The sequence below is a fragment of the Spermophilus citellus genome (assembly GCF_964194105.1).
Source record: "Spermophilus citellus genome assembly, chromosome: 9".
Lineage (NCBI taxonomy): Eukaryota > Metazoa > Chordata > Mammalia > Rodentia > Sciuridae > Spermophilus > Spermophilus citellus.
This window is the reverse complement of record NC_138191.1, coordinates 20,220,285-20,233,188: the sequence shown is the minus strand read 5'-3', so window position 1 is coordinate 20,233,188 and position 12,904 is coordinate 20,220,285. Positions and strand designations below refer to the sequence as shown.

Below are 12,904 nucleotides of genomic sequence, written 5' to 3'. Positions count from 1 at the left end.
GTTTTGATGACCTACTTGTGATAAGAGTGTATTGAAATCCCCCAGTATTATTATGTTGGGGTCTATGTGGAATTTAATGTCATGGAGTATTTTTTTTGTAATTGGGTGCATTGAACTTTGGGGCATAAATGTTTACTATAGTTATATCTTCTTGTTGGATTGTTCCCTTTACTTGAATGTAATGTCCTTCTTTGTCTTTTCTGATTAATTCTTTCTTGGAATGTACTTTGTCAGATATGAGAAAAGCTACTCCTGCTTGTTTTCCTGGTCCATATGTTTGGAATACTTCTTGTCACTTTTTTACCTTTAGCCTGTGGGTGTCTTTGCCTATAAGATAACATCTCATGTAAACAGCATATAGTTGGGTTTTGTTTTTTGATATATTTTGCTGATCTGTATCTTTTAATTGGGAAAGTGAGATCATTAACATTTAGTGTTAGTATGGATATGTGTTCATGGTTTCCTGCCATTTTTTTGGCTATATTTTAATCCTGTATTGTTTTTCATTTAGTGGATCATTATTTTATTGAACTTCCACTGTGTTTGGGTTTTTGAATTTTTTTTTTTTGTACTGGGGATTTAACTCAGGGGTACTTGGCCAATGAGCCACATCCCTATTTTAAATTTTATTTAGAGATAGGATCTTACTGAGTTGCTTAGGGCCTTGCTTTTGCTGAGGTTGGCTTTGAACTCATGATCCTTTTGCCTCAGACTCTGGAGTCACTGGGATTGCAGGTGTGCACCACCACACCAGGCATGGAAATTTTTTTTTTGTTGTTGTTGTTCCTATGTGTATAGTTTGAGTATTCCATGTAGTGCTGGTTTGGTGATCATGAATTCTTTTAGTTTATTCTTGTCATGGAATGTTTTTATTCCCCCTCTATTTTGAAACTAAGTTTTGCTGATTATACCTTGGCTGACAGTTGGTTTCTTTTAGGGTTTGGGATATCTCATTCCGGGGCCTCCTTGATTTTAGAGTCTAAGTAGAGAAATCAGAAGTGAGCCATATTGGTTTGCCTTTAAATGTGACCTGTTATTTCTCTCTTTCAGTTTTAAATATTCTTTCCTTATTTTCTATGTAAGGCATTTTGCTTATGATATGTATCAGTAAGCTTCTCATTTGGCTATTGGGGGACCTTTAAGTGTCCCGTATGTGGATGTCTAAATTATTTCTGATGAAAGTCTCATTGAAAATGTTCTTTATTCCTTTGGTGTGTATCTCCATTGGAGTTCTCTTCTATCCCAGTGATTCTCAGGTTTGATCTTTTAAGTTGTCCCAGAGTTCTTATATATTCTGATCATGTTCTATATTTTTTCCCCTTACTGCCTTCTGTGTATTCAAGATCATATAGCCAGTCTTCAATGCTTGAAATTCTGACTTCAAGGCCTGAGGTTCTATTTTCTATGCCATCTAGTCTGTTACTGATATCTTCAAGTGAGTTTATAATTAGATCAATCTTGTATTTATTTTATAGGAGTTCTGCTTGGCTTCTTTTCACTATTTCTATTTTTATTAAAATGGACTTTATCTCGTATGTTTGCTCTCTTAATTCCTTCCTTAATTCTTGCTTTAGTTCATTGAACATGAGATAATCAGCTTTTAAAAAAATATTTACTTTTTAGTTGTAGTTGGACACAATATCTTTATTTTATTTATGTGGTGCTGAGGATTAAACCCAGGGCCTCACACGTGCTAGGCAGGCACTCTACCACTGAGCCACAACCCAGCCCCGATAATCAGTTTTTTCTGTTATTTTTTTTTTGTACCAGGGATTGAACCCAGAGACACTTGGCCACTGTTCTACATCCCCAGCCCTATTTTGTATTATATTTGGAGACACGTTCTCACTGAGTTGCTTATTGCCTTGCCATTGCTGAGGCTGGCTTTAAACCTGTGATCCTCCTGTCTCAGGCTCCTGAGCTGCTGGGATTACAGGTGGGCACCATAGCACCTGGCTGTTTTTTACAATCTTTTTCTGGGTTTTCATCTACTTCACTATCAGTAGGTCCCTTTGTTGTGGGATTGTGGATTTTGGAGGAATTTTGTTTGCCTATTTTCTCCTATTTTCACAGGTCTTGCTCTTTTGCTCAGTTGATGCATTGATTGCTCCTTTCTTAGGGCACATTCTTCAGTTGCTAAAGTGTCCTAGAGTGATCTGGATTGAGATCCCCTCATATATGTGGTATCCACAGGCTTTCTGTTATTTCACTGTTTCCTCTATGTTAATGGATGTCCATAGATGGGATATGGGGGCTCACATCTAGCTGTTTCTACTTGGGGCCTGGTCTTTCATTTGGGTTTTTGTCTTTTCTATTATTTGAGGTGAAGTATAGCTGAAGATTGAGTGTCAATAATTCAAGTGGAGCAAGGTGTGCTGTCTTTGGTTGAATTTAGTTCAGCAGCAGAATTTCTACCCTGTGAACTTGTAGTATCCCTGTAGGTTTCCAGTACCTCACCAATTAGGGGGAAGCAAATAATAGCAATAATCAATGCAAACAATATACAGCATTAACTAAATACTTGGTTCCTACTATGACATCTATAAATTAATTGCCACAAAAACCAAGAAATGGTAGGATCCCAGCAATTGCCATCAGAAAAAACAGTAAGTAACCCTGTATTATATCTGGTATTAAATCAAACTACAGGTCAACTATAACATTCACAGCAGTAATAACTGCAATAGCATTAGTGGTGGGGGCAGGCATTGTACAAACTAACTAGTGCTAAAAGATGTTAAGAATGCAGTTAATTAAGATGAACGAAAATGTGATAGGAAGGCTGAAAAAAGAGTTTACAATTTCAAAATGTGAATAGAGAGAATGCAGAACAGATGTAGGATATGATGGTATAAGGAAGGAGTAGAAAAAATAGAAGTAAAAAATTAAAGGAAGAGTGGAAGAAGGAACAATAGAATTTGTTAGCAGACGAAAAGATGTATTCCCAGGGTGGGACTGCTGCAGAGTTCTATGAGTGGAGTTCTAGAAGGTGGAGTTTAGGTCTAATTAGGCCTCACAAGTTTTATTGGGTGGCATCTGCTCTGGAGAGATTAGATCAACATACCCCTAAAGCCTGCTAGTTGCCAGTTTCTGCTGAGAGTCTGGATCTCAGGAGTCTCCATAGGATTCTGTTAATGGATCCAGGAGCCAATCCTTCACCTACTCTGCTGCTCACAAATACAGCCTTTCCAGTCTTCGCAAGCTTAGTCCCTGAGTGTTTTCACACTTATAACTTCAGCTATTCTCATGAGCTGCCAGAGTTTTGACCCTTTCACTTTTCTTATTTCAATCCCCCTGAGTATGATCTTCTCTAGGTCATGAGGCAGGCACTTGCCAGGACTGTGAACCCATCTTTGCTTAAATCTCCTGTTTCCTCAGCAGCAGCTACAACATGGCCACCTCAAGATAGCTACTGCCTCAGCTCTCCATGGTCAGTTGGGAAACATGAGGTGCTTTTCAGTCACCAGTGTACAGTGCTAAGGGAAGGCTGTTTTTCTGCTCTTCGGATTTTCTATACTAAATCTGTCCATTGTGTTTCTCTGAATTCTCCTTCCTGTGTTGAACCAGCACTGCTACTGCTGCTGCTCAAACCAGCTTTGTAAGCAAAAATAACTAAAAATGGGAGCAGACCTCACAGATCAGCAAGCTGCCTTTTTAAGCACATGGCATATTTTCAGGGGAGAAAATGGTGACTGTTTACAAGAGGAGGTCTGTGTTTCGTAGGTTTTAATGAGAGTTAATCATAGCAGAATGTTTAGTGTGACTTAATCATTAGAGACTGGGGATGTGCTGGCTGGGCAGTCAGGAAACTAGTTGTGCAGGTTAAAATCTAACTCAGGAAAACAGCTGTAAAAGCTTGAAACTCATCTCAGGGAAACAGTTGTAAAAGCGTGAAACTCCTTGTTACTGGGATAAATATCTTTGAGAAAGGATGAAAGCCCATAGCTCAGGGCCTAATGTTTGCCTTCCTCTCCTCCCCTCCCCGATCACACTGTCCTCCTTTTCTCCCTGGTGGCTGTCATTTCTCTTTTCTTGGGGGATGTTATTTTCCATAGCCTTCAAGCTTGACTCCAATGTAATTTTTTTTCTTTCTTAATGGACCCAAATTTCTGAGTCTCTAAAACACTGACTGTCCAATATTGAGTTTTAGTAAAATCCCTCTTTGACCCACCTTGCAGAGAAGCAGTATTTCTGCTCCTTGAATCAAAGGTCACAGAGCAACATGTATGCAGCCTTCCTCTAGTCTACCATCTTGAATCCAACCTAAAGAAAGTCATCCTTGCTGGGGGCAGTAGTGAACACCTGTAATTTCAGTGACTCAGGGGATAGTCTAATCACTAATTCAAGATCAAGTTCAGCAACTGAGACTCTCAGCAATGTATGGAGAACCTGTCTCAGAATAAAAACAAATAGGGCTGGGGACTTAATTTAGTGGTAAGACACTAGGTTGAATACTCAACACCAAAAAAAAAAAAAAAAAAAAAAAAAAGCCACTGTGTTTAGCATATGGCATCATGGAAAACACATTTAGAGGGCCTTCTATACAATCTCTCTCTATAAATATGAGCTACCATTTGTTCAGAATGTTTCTCATTTAACTGCCATTCTGGATTCTGAAAGAGATTTAATTTACTATCTATATAAAGAGAAAAAAGTCAGGCTTTATATTTTTCCCTTTTACTAGGTACTATGAGACTATCAAATCATGCAGCTCATACATTGAATGGTCACAATCAGAGTGGTGATAGAAGTGTTATTTATTCTATGGACAAATTTTGGAATGAAGACTGTCCTTCGGCTACTTTAACTGGTAATATTACACATAATACAAACTATTATATAAGATATAAAAAAATTGTTAGACATAATGTTTCATTTTCTTACACTATGTTGAGAAAATAATATTTGATTCTGCACTATGTTCAAATGAAAATCTGTTTTTATATTAATCTTCATAGGTATTACTGAAGAATTTATTACCTCACTGTTTTACTTCTACAGAAGAATCAGCGGACTTTATATAACTAATACTGAATATGCTTTACTTGCAGCAATGGCTGTGCTTTTTTCAGGTAAAAACCATACAGCAAGCAGTAAACGCCTGGATTAAATTTTGGCAATGAAATCATAAAGTTGGTAGTTATTAAATTATCATTTGCATCCAAATGCACCAATTTTGTTTTACCATAATTTTCTTATTATGGGAGCATTCCTTTAAGCTTATGAACATGTTGTAATTTCTTGTATCTTAAAAAAATGCCTTCTTGACCTCACATTCCCATTCATTTTTTTCTTCCATTCTTCTGTTCCACTTTATAGAAAAAATATTTTTAACAGGGTTGTCTATGCTGCTGCTTCTATTTGTCTCCTCTTACTCATGAGTTCTCTATGGTCAAATTTAGGTCTGTCCTCTCCACTCCCCAGTAACTGGGATTACAGGTGTGAACCACCATCCCCAGCTGTTATTGCTATCTTTAAGCTGCATAAACCAAAATTGTTTCTTTCTTTTTCTTACATCCATATCAAATACAAAACAAATCATTTTGGCTAAATCCTCAAAATATATCTAAAACTTAATGATTTCTTACTATCTCTAGCTAACACCCTAATCAAAACTACTTTCCTCACTGACTTTCGTAATTCTGTGCTTGCTTCTCTAGAATCTATTCTTTATGTAGAAGCCAGGGGAATTGTTTCAAAATATAAGTCAGATCATTCCTCTGTTGTGTCCTTCAATTACTTCCATTTTACACAGATTAAAACTACAGTTCTTTCTATTATTGTTTACTGTTATCTCTGTTTTACTCCATCCTAGCACATTCCTTTTTTTTCCCCAGGATGAGTGTAAGAGTAGTATTTATTTAAGTGTGTATATAAACAGAACTCTTTCAGGGTGAGAGGGGACCCAACAGAGTTGCCTAGCACATTGCTTTTGACACAGATGTTCCATGGAAATTTCAAGAATTTTCTTGCCACAGGTTCTACTATGCTTGATAAGTCTTTTGCCTGGAAATGTTTTCCTCCAGATAGACATATGACTCCCTCCTTCACCATTTGGAATCTCTGCTAAGTGTCATTTTATCTTTGATCAGTCTTTTAAAAATAGCTACTTTCCCTTCCTGGTGCGGTAGTGCACACCTGTAATTCTAATAGCTCAGGAGGCTGAGGCAGGAGGATAGCAAGTTCAAAGTCAGCTTTAGCAACTTAGCAAGGCCCTAAGCAACTTAGCAAGCCCCTGGCTCAAAATAAAAAATAAAAAGCGCTGGGGATGTGGCTTAGTAGTTAAGCACCCTGGGTTCAATTCCTTAGTACCAAAAATAAATAAACAAACAATAAAATAAATTGTTATCTCTTTTCCTGTTTATTTTCCTTACATTACATCTGTTATGTTGTATTTTTACTTTTAAAAATATGTATATGCCTCTTTCCTCCCCTACTTCTCCTGAACCCAGAATATAAGCTCAATGAGGGGGAGAAATTTTGCCTATAATGTTCACTGTTGTATCTCTGGCACAATGACTAGATGAATAAATGCTGTCCAAGCACTATGAAATTCTTGGTTGGCACTTATATTTTATAGGCAAGTTCTTAAGAAGCTTTGCTTTTTATTTACTGTTGGTCTTGGGAAATTAATAATTTAAGACTTCAAGTAAGCCCTTGCTTGCTCTTATATTCTTAAAACTAATCACTGACCCTTCCTTCCTATGTGACTTCATGAAAATCACTTAATTCTCTAAGTTTCAAGATTATCTGAGAAATGGTGATAAAAATAGAACTTACACCCCCCCCCGCCAAATATATTTTTTGTAGGTACTAGGGATTAAACCCAGGGTCTCAGGAATGCTAGGTAAGCATTCTACTACTGCACCTCATCCCTCAGACCTTTAAAAAATTTTACTTTGAGACAGGGTCTTGTTAAATTGCCCAGGCTGGCCTTGAATTTGGGATCCCCTGTTTTAGCCTCCTGAGTAGTTAGGATTACATGCCTGTGCCACCAAGCCAGCCCTAATGGAGTATTGTAAAGATTAAATAAATAATGCACAGAGGCAAGTTACTTACCTTTTAAAAAATATTTTTTAGTTATAGGTGGACATAATATCTTTATTTTATTTTTTTATGTGGGGCTGAGGATCAAACCCAGTGCCTCACACATTGCTGAGTGAGTGCTCTACCTCTAAGTCACAACCCCAGCCCGGCAAGTTACTTATCTTAATGCGTGGCATATGTTGAAGGTTCAGCAAACGTTTGTTATTTAAAAACTGCATTGTCTTAAAATGAATTAATTATCTTCTACCACTTTCCAAAATACATTAAGATGAATATAATAATGTTTTTCAGATCGTCCATGTCTTGAAAATAAGCAACAAGTGGAGAATTTACAAGAACCAATTTTACAAATTTTGTATAAATATTCAAAAATTCACCATGCAGAAAACCCACAGCATTTTGCTCATCTCATAGGGAGGCTAACTGAACTGAGAACTCTGAATCACAACTACTCAGAAATACTTACCACTTGGAAAACAAAGCACCCCAAATTTATTAATTTATTTTCTGAGAAATGGAATGTGTACTCACATTGCTGAAATTTTAGAATGTTGTGGTTTGTCTTGATTTTTCTGTACCTAAATTGGATGACTAATTTGAAAAACATTAACATGACAGCTATATTACCAATGTATCACCATAAAATGGATATCATCAATACTCATCAAGTTTTGTGAAATCCTTCTATCACTAAATGGACACCTACGATTCTTTTCAAGATTGGACTCAAAACAAGCAACTCTTATTGTTTCTGCATGTTTTCTCCAAAAGAAAATTACTATAAGAGTTATCATCTGAAGAAACTCTACTTTTTCATTTAGTTGAAAATACATAATTTATAGACATAAAAAAGGTTATCTAGTGAAAAAGATTGTAATTAAAACAAGTCAATTTCTATCTCATTAATTAACGCCAGATTGATGGAATAAGGAACTAACATTTTAAATGTCTTTGAAAAAAGAGGTCTTTAATAAAGTAAATTGGAAAATTTGTGATGAAAGATACTTAAAAAATCAAAAGAACAGCTCTTTAAAATGTTTTAATTGGGGGGCTGGGGATGTGGCTCAAGCCGTAGCATGCTCGCCTGGCATGCGTGCGGCCAGGGTTCGATCCTCAGCACCACATACAAACAAAGATGTTGTGCCTGCCGAAAACTAAAAAAAAAATAAATAAATAAACATTAAAAAATTCTCTCTCTCTCTCTCACTCTCTCTTTAAAAAAAAAAAAGTAATAATAAAATGGGCTGGGGATGTGGCTCAGTGGTAAAGCACCCCTGGGTTCAATTCCAGGTTCCAAAAACAAGATAAAACAACAACAAAAACAATGTCTATAATTAGTTATGATTTATATACCATAAAATTCACTTAAAAAATAAATAAAATGTTTTAATTGGGAAATTTAGCATGATTTACTTCTCATTCTGGGAGATAACATTTTAACATTTTTGCTAACATCTTTTGTAGAAACAGTGACTTTCCACAAATAGTTTAGTCTTTATAGGTATAGGATGGTAATATGTTAAAAATAAAGTTCACATGAAATACATGAACCAAGAAACTATGTTGGCATAATTGTTTCCAAAGAATGTAAAAGTAAGTGACACCTGTGACTTTAAGTAATTATATGACTAGAGGTAGTATTTTGGTTTTCAATAAAGAAAACTAGACCACAGTTAAAATTTTCACTATGTAAAACTTTTTAAAACATTGGAATATTGAATTTATAGTCTTGACTTAAAAGTGTCAATTATATGTATCAATTATTGTCCCTAGCGGTACTTTGTGTATATTATTGGCATCATTTCTTGGAAGGAGTGTCTTATCAAAAGGACATCTAGGTGCAATTTTTTAAAAATGTCAAATGAAGGAGGCAAACCGGATCATCATTTCCAATTGGAAAATTTTATACTTTTATTAGAAACTGTTGTCTAGTAAATTTATACAATAAGGGTTTTTTGTATAAATATTGCTAGGGCTGGGGTTGTGGCTCCGAGGTAGAGCGCTTGCTTAGCATGTGTGAGTCACTGGGTTCAATCCTCAGCAATCACATAAAAAAAGTAAACAAAATAAAGTTTTAAAAAGTTTAAAAAAAAACTGCTAAAGTTCTTTGGAGAAGCATCAGATGATATCTGGAGAAAGTTCTAACAAAGCCAGTATCTTCAAAATGTAATGCATTATCTTATTGCTCAAACCTAGGTACCATGCTAATGAACTCTCTCTTAGCTAAGCCTGCAACCAGGCACTCGTGTTTGACTTGTCTCTCTTCTATTAAGACACCATTCGTTTTACTTCCTAAATACCTTTTTCAGATGATACCTCCTCATGTCCACTGCCCTCGTCAGACCCCAGGTCCTCATGTCACCCAGGCTATTAAAACTGTCTTCCCAAACTCCTAAACCGTTCTTCACAATGCAGATTTTCTTCTGAACCGGATCATACCACCCTTTCCATTCAAAATTCTTCAAAATTGGGGCTGGGGTTGTGGCTCAGCGGTAGAGCTTTTGAGACCCGGTTTTCGATCCTCAGCACCACATAAAAATAAACAAAGAGATTGTGCTCATGTATAACTAAAAAAAAAAAAAAAAAAAAAAATCTTCCAAAATCCCCATCCATGACGTCTAAACCCAAACACCTGTGCACGGCGGGCCAGCCCATCTTGCTCTCACCTCTGCACTCACCTCGGGCGCTTTCCCGCCTTGGTCTTCCTCGCACACCTGCGTCAACATGAGTCTCTCTCTCTCAACCCCAGCGCCTTTGCCCAAAGACTCTTAGCCTCCTCTTAGGGTTCCCCTCTGGCTCATCTAACCAACTATTCACTCTTTTATTCTCGACTGACGCAATAACAAGACCAGAGACCCGAGCCACCTTCATGACTCGACATAAATCCCACCTTTAAATGCGCGCACAGCCTTCTATATATATATTTGAACACCTTCTACTTTCCTAAGGTTGTGAGCGCTTAGGGGGCAGGCAGGGCCGCGTCCTTCCCAGCTCGTCTATTCTCGCGCCTGACAGTCTCTGACAAAGGCAGAAGTTTCCAGAATGTCCACTCTTCGAAGGAACAGAATCCGGGAAAGAATTGTTCTTCGTGAAGAGGGAGATCTCGCGAGACAAAGTTCTGCGACCCGGAAGCCTACTCCGAGGAGGACCGTTATTTAGCCGTTAAACTGCCAGTCGCCCGCCCCGCTCCGTCGGGTGTGGCCGCCCTGGTGGGGGCGATTTCCCGCCTTTTCCGAGGTTCGGAGGCGGAAGCTATTGGTTCTTTCTGCTGCCTTCATAGACGGCAGTTCACGTGGCACCCAGCCCGTGGCCACCCACTTGTTCTTCAAAGGTGAGGACAGGTGTGCCGAGTTCCTTTCCCGAGGATGGAACCCGGGGCGAGGGCGACCTGATAATAAGGCGGTTCCCGACTCCGTCAGCCGCCCTTGCCTTGGCGGTGGTGGGCGGGCGGTGCGTTGCATTTTAGTTGGGGCGCTGAGGAGGGCGCGGGCGGGCACCGCCATGCGGGGCTCGACTTGGTAGCTGGTGTGGGTGGCCGGCGTGGCGGCTGGCGGTGGGGGGCTGGCGGGACCCTAGGGAAGGTCGCGCACGCGGGCCGTTCCTCCAGCCCCGGGAGCGAGCCGCGCCCTTTGCAGACCCTGCCGTCCCCTGACCCGGGCACCTCGGACGCCTGCCTTCCACCTCCCGGGCAGTAGGTCCTCGGGGCTGGAGGACGGAATGGAAAAGCCGAAGCCCTTCAAGCTGTTCGTGCCGCCGCGGCTGAGCAGCAGCCAGGTGTCGGCAGTGAAGCCCCAGACCCTGGGAGGGGACGCCAATTTCTTCAAGGTGAGTTTGCAAGCGAGTGGCCATCCTGTGCTTCTGGCGGAAGAGGCAGAGTGGACTTTGGAGTGGCAGTATTTTGTGATTCCCCCTCCCCCTTTTCGGTAAGTGTGGTCTGATTTAACCTAAGGACTTTCAGGAGCATCGCACGGGATGAAGGGCGGGGTCCCCGGGCGCAGGAGAGAACGCGTCGCTGCTGCTGTAGACCTCGGCTGCGTAGCCTCCGCGGGCAATCTAACCTCCTGCCTTAAACGATTGTAGGCAACTTATAAGGCCCCTGCAGCAAAATATAAGTAGGGGAAAATTAGAAAATTCTACAAGGGAAAATAGAAATGTTTGAACAAATGCCTCCATAGGGGTGACAATTTGTGTTGTGGCTGAGCCTCAGGTTTTGCTCTGAGCTTCCTGGTGGATAGGGTAAAGATGGAAATTCGCTTATATAGTAAAGGTCTCACGGAAAGGAGAAATTATACCAAATTTCTCACGTAAAGCAGCTTTTTCTACTATTGAATTATTAAAAAAAATTCGCATGTACTTTTCATTGGAGGTGGAATGATGCAGTTAATATTTTAATTTTATATGCTGTAGTTTAAAATTTCTTATGGCTGCTGTAACCAAAGAGTATATCATTTACATGTTATTTCAATTGAAGACAATTCTCAGTTCTATTGAGGCGAAGATCATAATGAAGGAAACTCCTAATATTATTCCATACTACTAGTTAAAGTTACCAATATCTAGCCGGGTGCGGTGGCACCAGTCTGTAATCCCAGTGGTTGGAGAGGCTAACACAGGAGACTCAAAGTTCAAAGCCTGCCTCAGTAAGAGCGAGGTGCTAAACAACTCAGTGAGACCCTGTCTTTAAATAAAATACAAAATAGAGCTGGGGATGTGGCTCAGTGGCAGAGCGCCCCTGAATTCAATCCCTGGTCCCCCTCCAATAAATTATAATTACAAATATCTACAAAGATTGTGTTAATTTATACATTAGTTTCATTTTATTAGTGAAAATACCTAATTAAAAGTTTTGCTTTGTTAACACAGCAAAAGCATTTGGTATTTTAAACTTTGTGTATATTAAAGGATTTATAATTACAGTCAATTCTTTGAGCAGATATATATCACATATTTGTGTATCTCACTGTTATATATCACAGTTGTGTGAAGCAATATACTTAAGAACTTTTTTGTATTTTTAGAGTTTCAACAAGTGTATTGAAGATGATTTTGGTTTTCCTTTTGCAACAACTAATCTCTCCAAAAATGGGGAAAACATTGATTCAGGTAGGAGCCTAGACTAACAATATATCATCTTATAGAGAATCATGTTATTATATACATTGCCAGTTGTTGAAAATACAATATAAATATTAAGTTGATGTCCTTGATATTAAAGCTAGAAGTAATAATTCATGTTAAAATAAGATGTTGGCTTATCTAATATTAGTTGTCTCTTAACTTGCAGATCCTGCTTTACAAAAAGTTAACTTTTTGCCCATGCTTGAGCAGGTCAGTTAATCATAGAGTGTATAGATATAATCTATTTAGGCATTGAATTGCTTTTTTTTTTTTATAATTTTTTCTTTGTCTCAGATGACTTTTTTTTTAAAGAGAGAGTGGGGGGGAGAGAAAGATTTTTAATATTTATTTTTTTAGTTCTCGGCGGACACAACATCCTTGTTGGTATGTGGTGCTGAGGATCGAACCCGGGCCGCACGCATGCCAGGCGAGCGCGCTACAGCTTGAGCCACATCCCCAGCCCTGAATTGCTTATTTAAAGAAGAAAAAAAACTTTAGTTGTTGGATTGCTAGTCTTATGTTTTTAATTGTTGTTATTTGGAAACTCTCAAATATTTTTTTATAGGAAATATTAATTTTTTTAGGTTGATAATTCTGGCAGTTTCCACTATCAGGAAGGACTAAAAGGCTCTGATTTTGAGGTTAGATTTCCTATTCTTATAAACTTTCTTATAATTGGAGTATGATTTATTATTTGTATATATATCTTTCTTTTGAAACTTCAAAGGGATTAATATTG

The 12,904-nt window shown here is 38.5% G+C and overlaps 2 protein-coding genes across 4 annotated transcripts in view; both read left to right on the top strand.

Annotated features, from left to right (window-relative positions):
- The window catches only part of LOC308657382 (bile acid receptor-like), a gene marked incomplete at both ends in the record, with an annotated part of 34,382 nt that extends 26,796 nt beyond the window's left edge, over positions 1-7,586 (top strand). The window contains 3 exons of the mRNA XM_081309030.1: positions 4,660-4,810; positions 4,959-5,072; positions 7,339-7,586. Coding sequence (XP_081165156.1) covers positions 4,660-4,810; positions 4,959-5,072; positions 7,339-7,586 — 513 coding nt within the window. The remainder of the gene's footprint in view (positions 1-4,659; positions 4,811-4,958; positions 5,073-7,338) is intronic.
- Positions 7,587-10,214: 2,628 nt separating this feature from the next.
- The window catches only part of SYCP1 (synaptonemal complex protein 1), a gene marked incomplete at its 3' end in the record, with an annotated part of 116,966 nt that continues 114,276 nt past the window's right edge, over positions 10,215-12,904 (top strand). For 2 of the 3 annotated variants that reach the window (XM_081308781.1, XM_081308780.1), the window contains exons 1-4: positions 10,532-10,872; positions 12,066-12,150; positions 12,332-12,375; positions 12,750-12,806. In XM_081308781.1, coding sequence (XP_081164907.1) covers positions 10,765-10,872; positions 12,066-12,150; positions 12,332-12,375; positions 12,750-12,806 — 294 coding nt within the window. In that variant the 5' untranslated portion in view covers positions 10,532-10,764. Of the gene's footprint in view, positions 10,379-10,531; positions 10,873-12,065; positions 12,151-12,331; positions 12,376-12,749; positions 12,807-12,904 lie in introns of those variants that run through there. The other variant, XM_081308779.1, reaches the window with a different exon arrangement.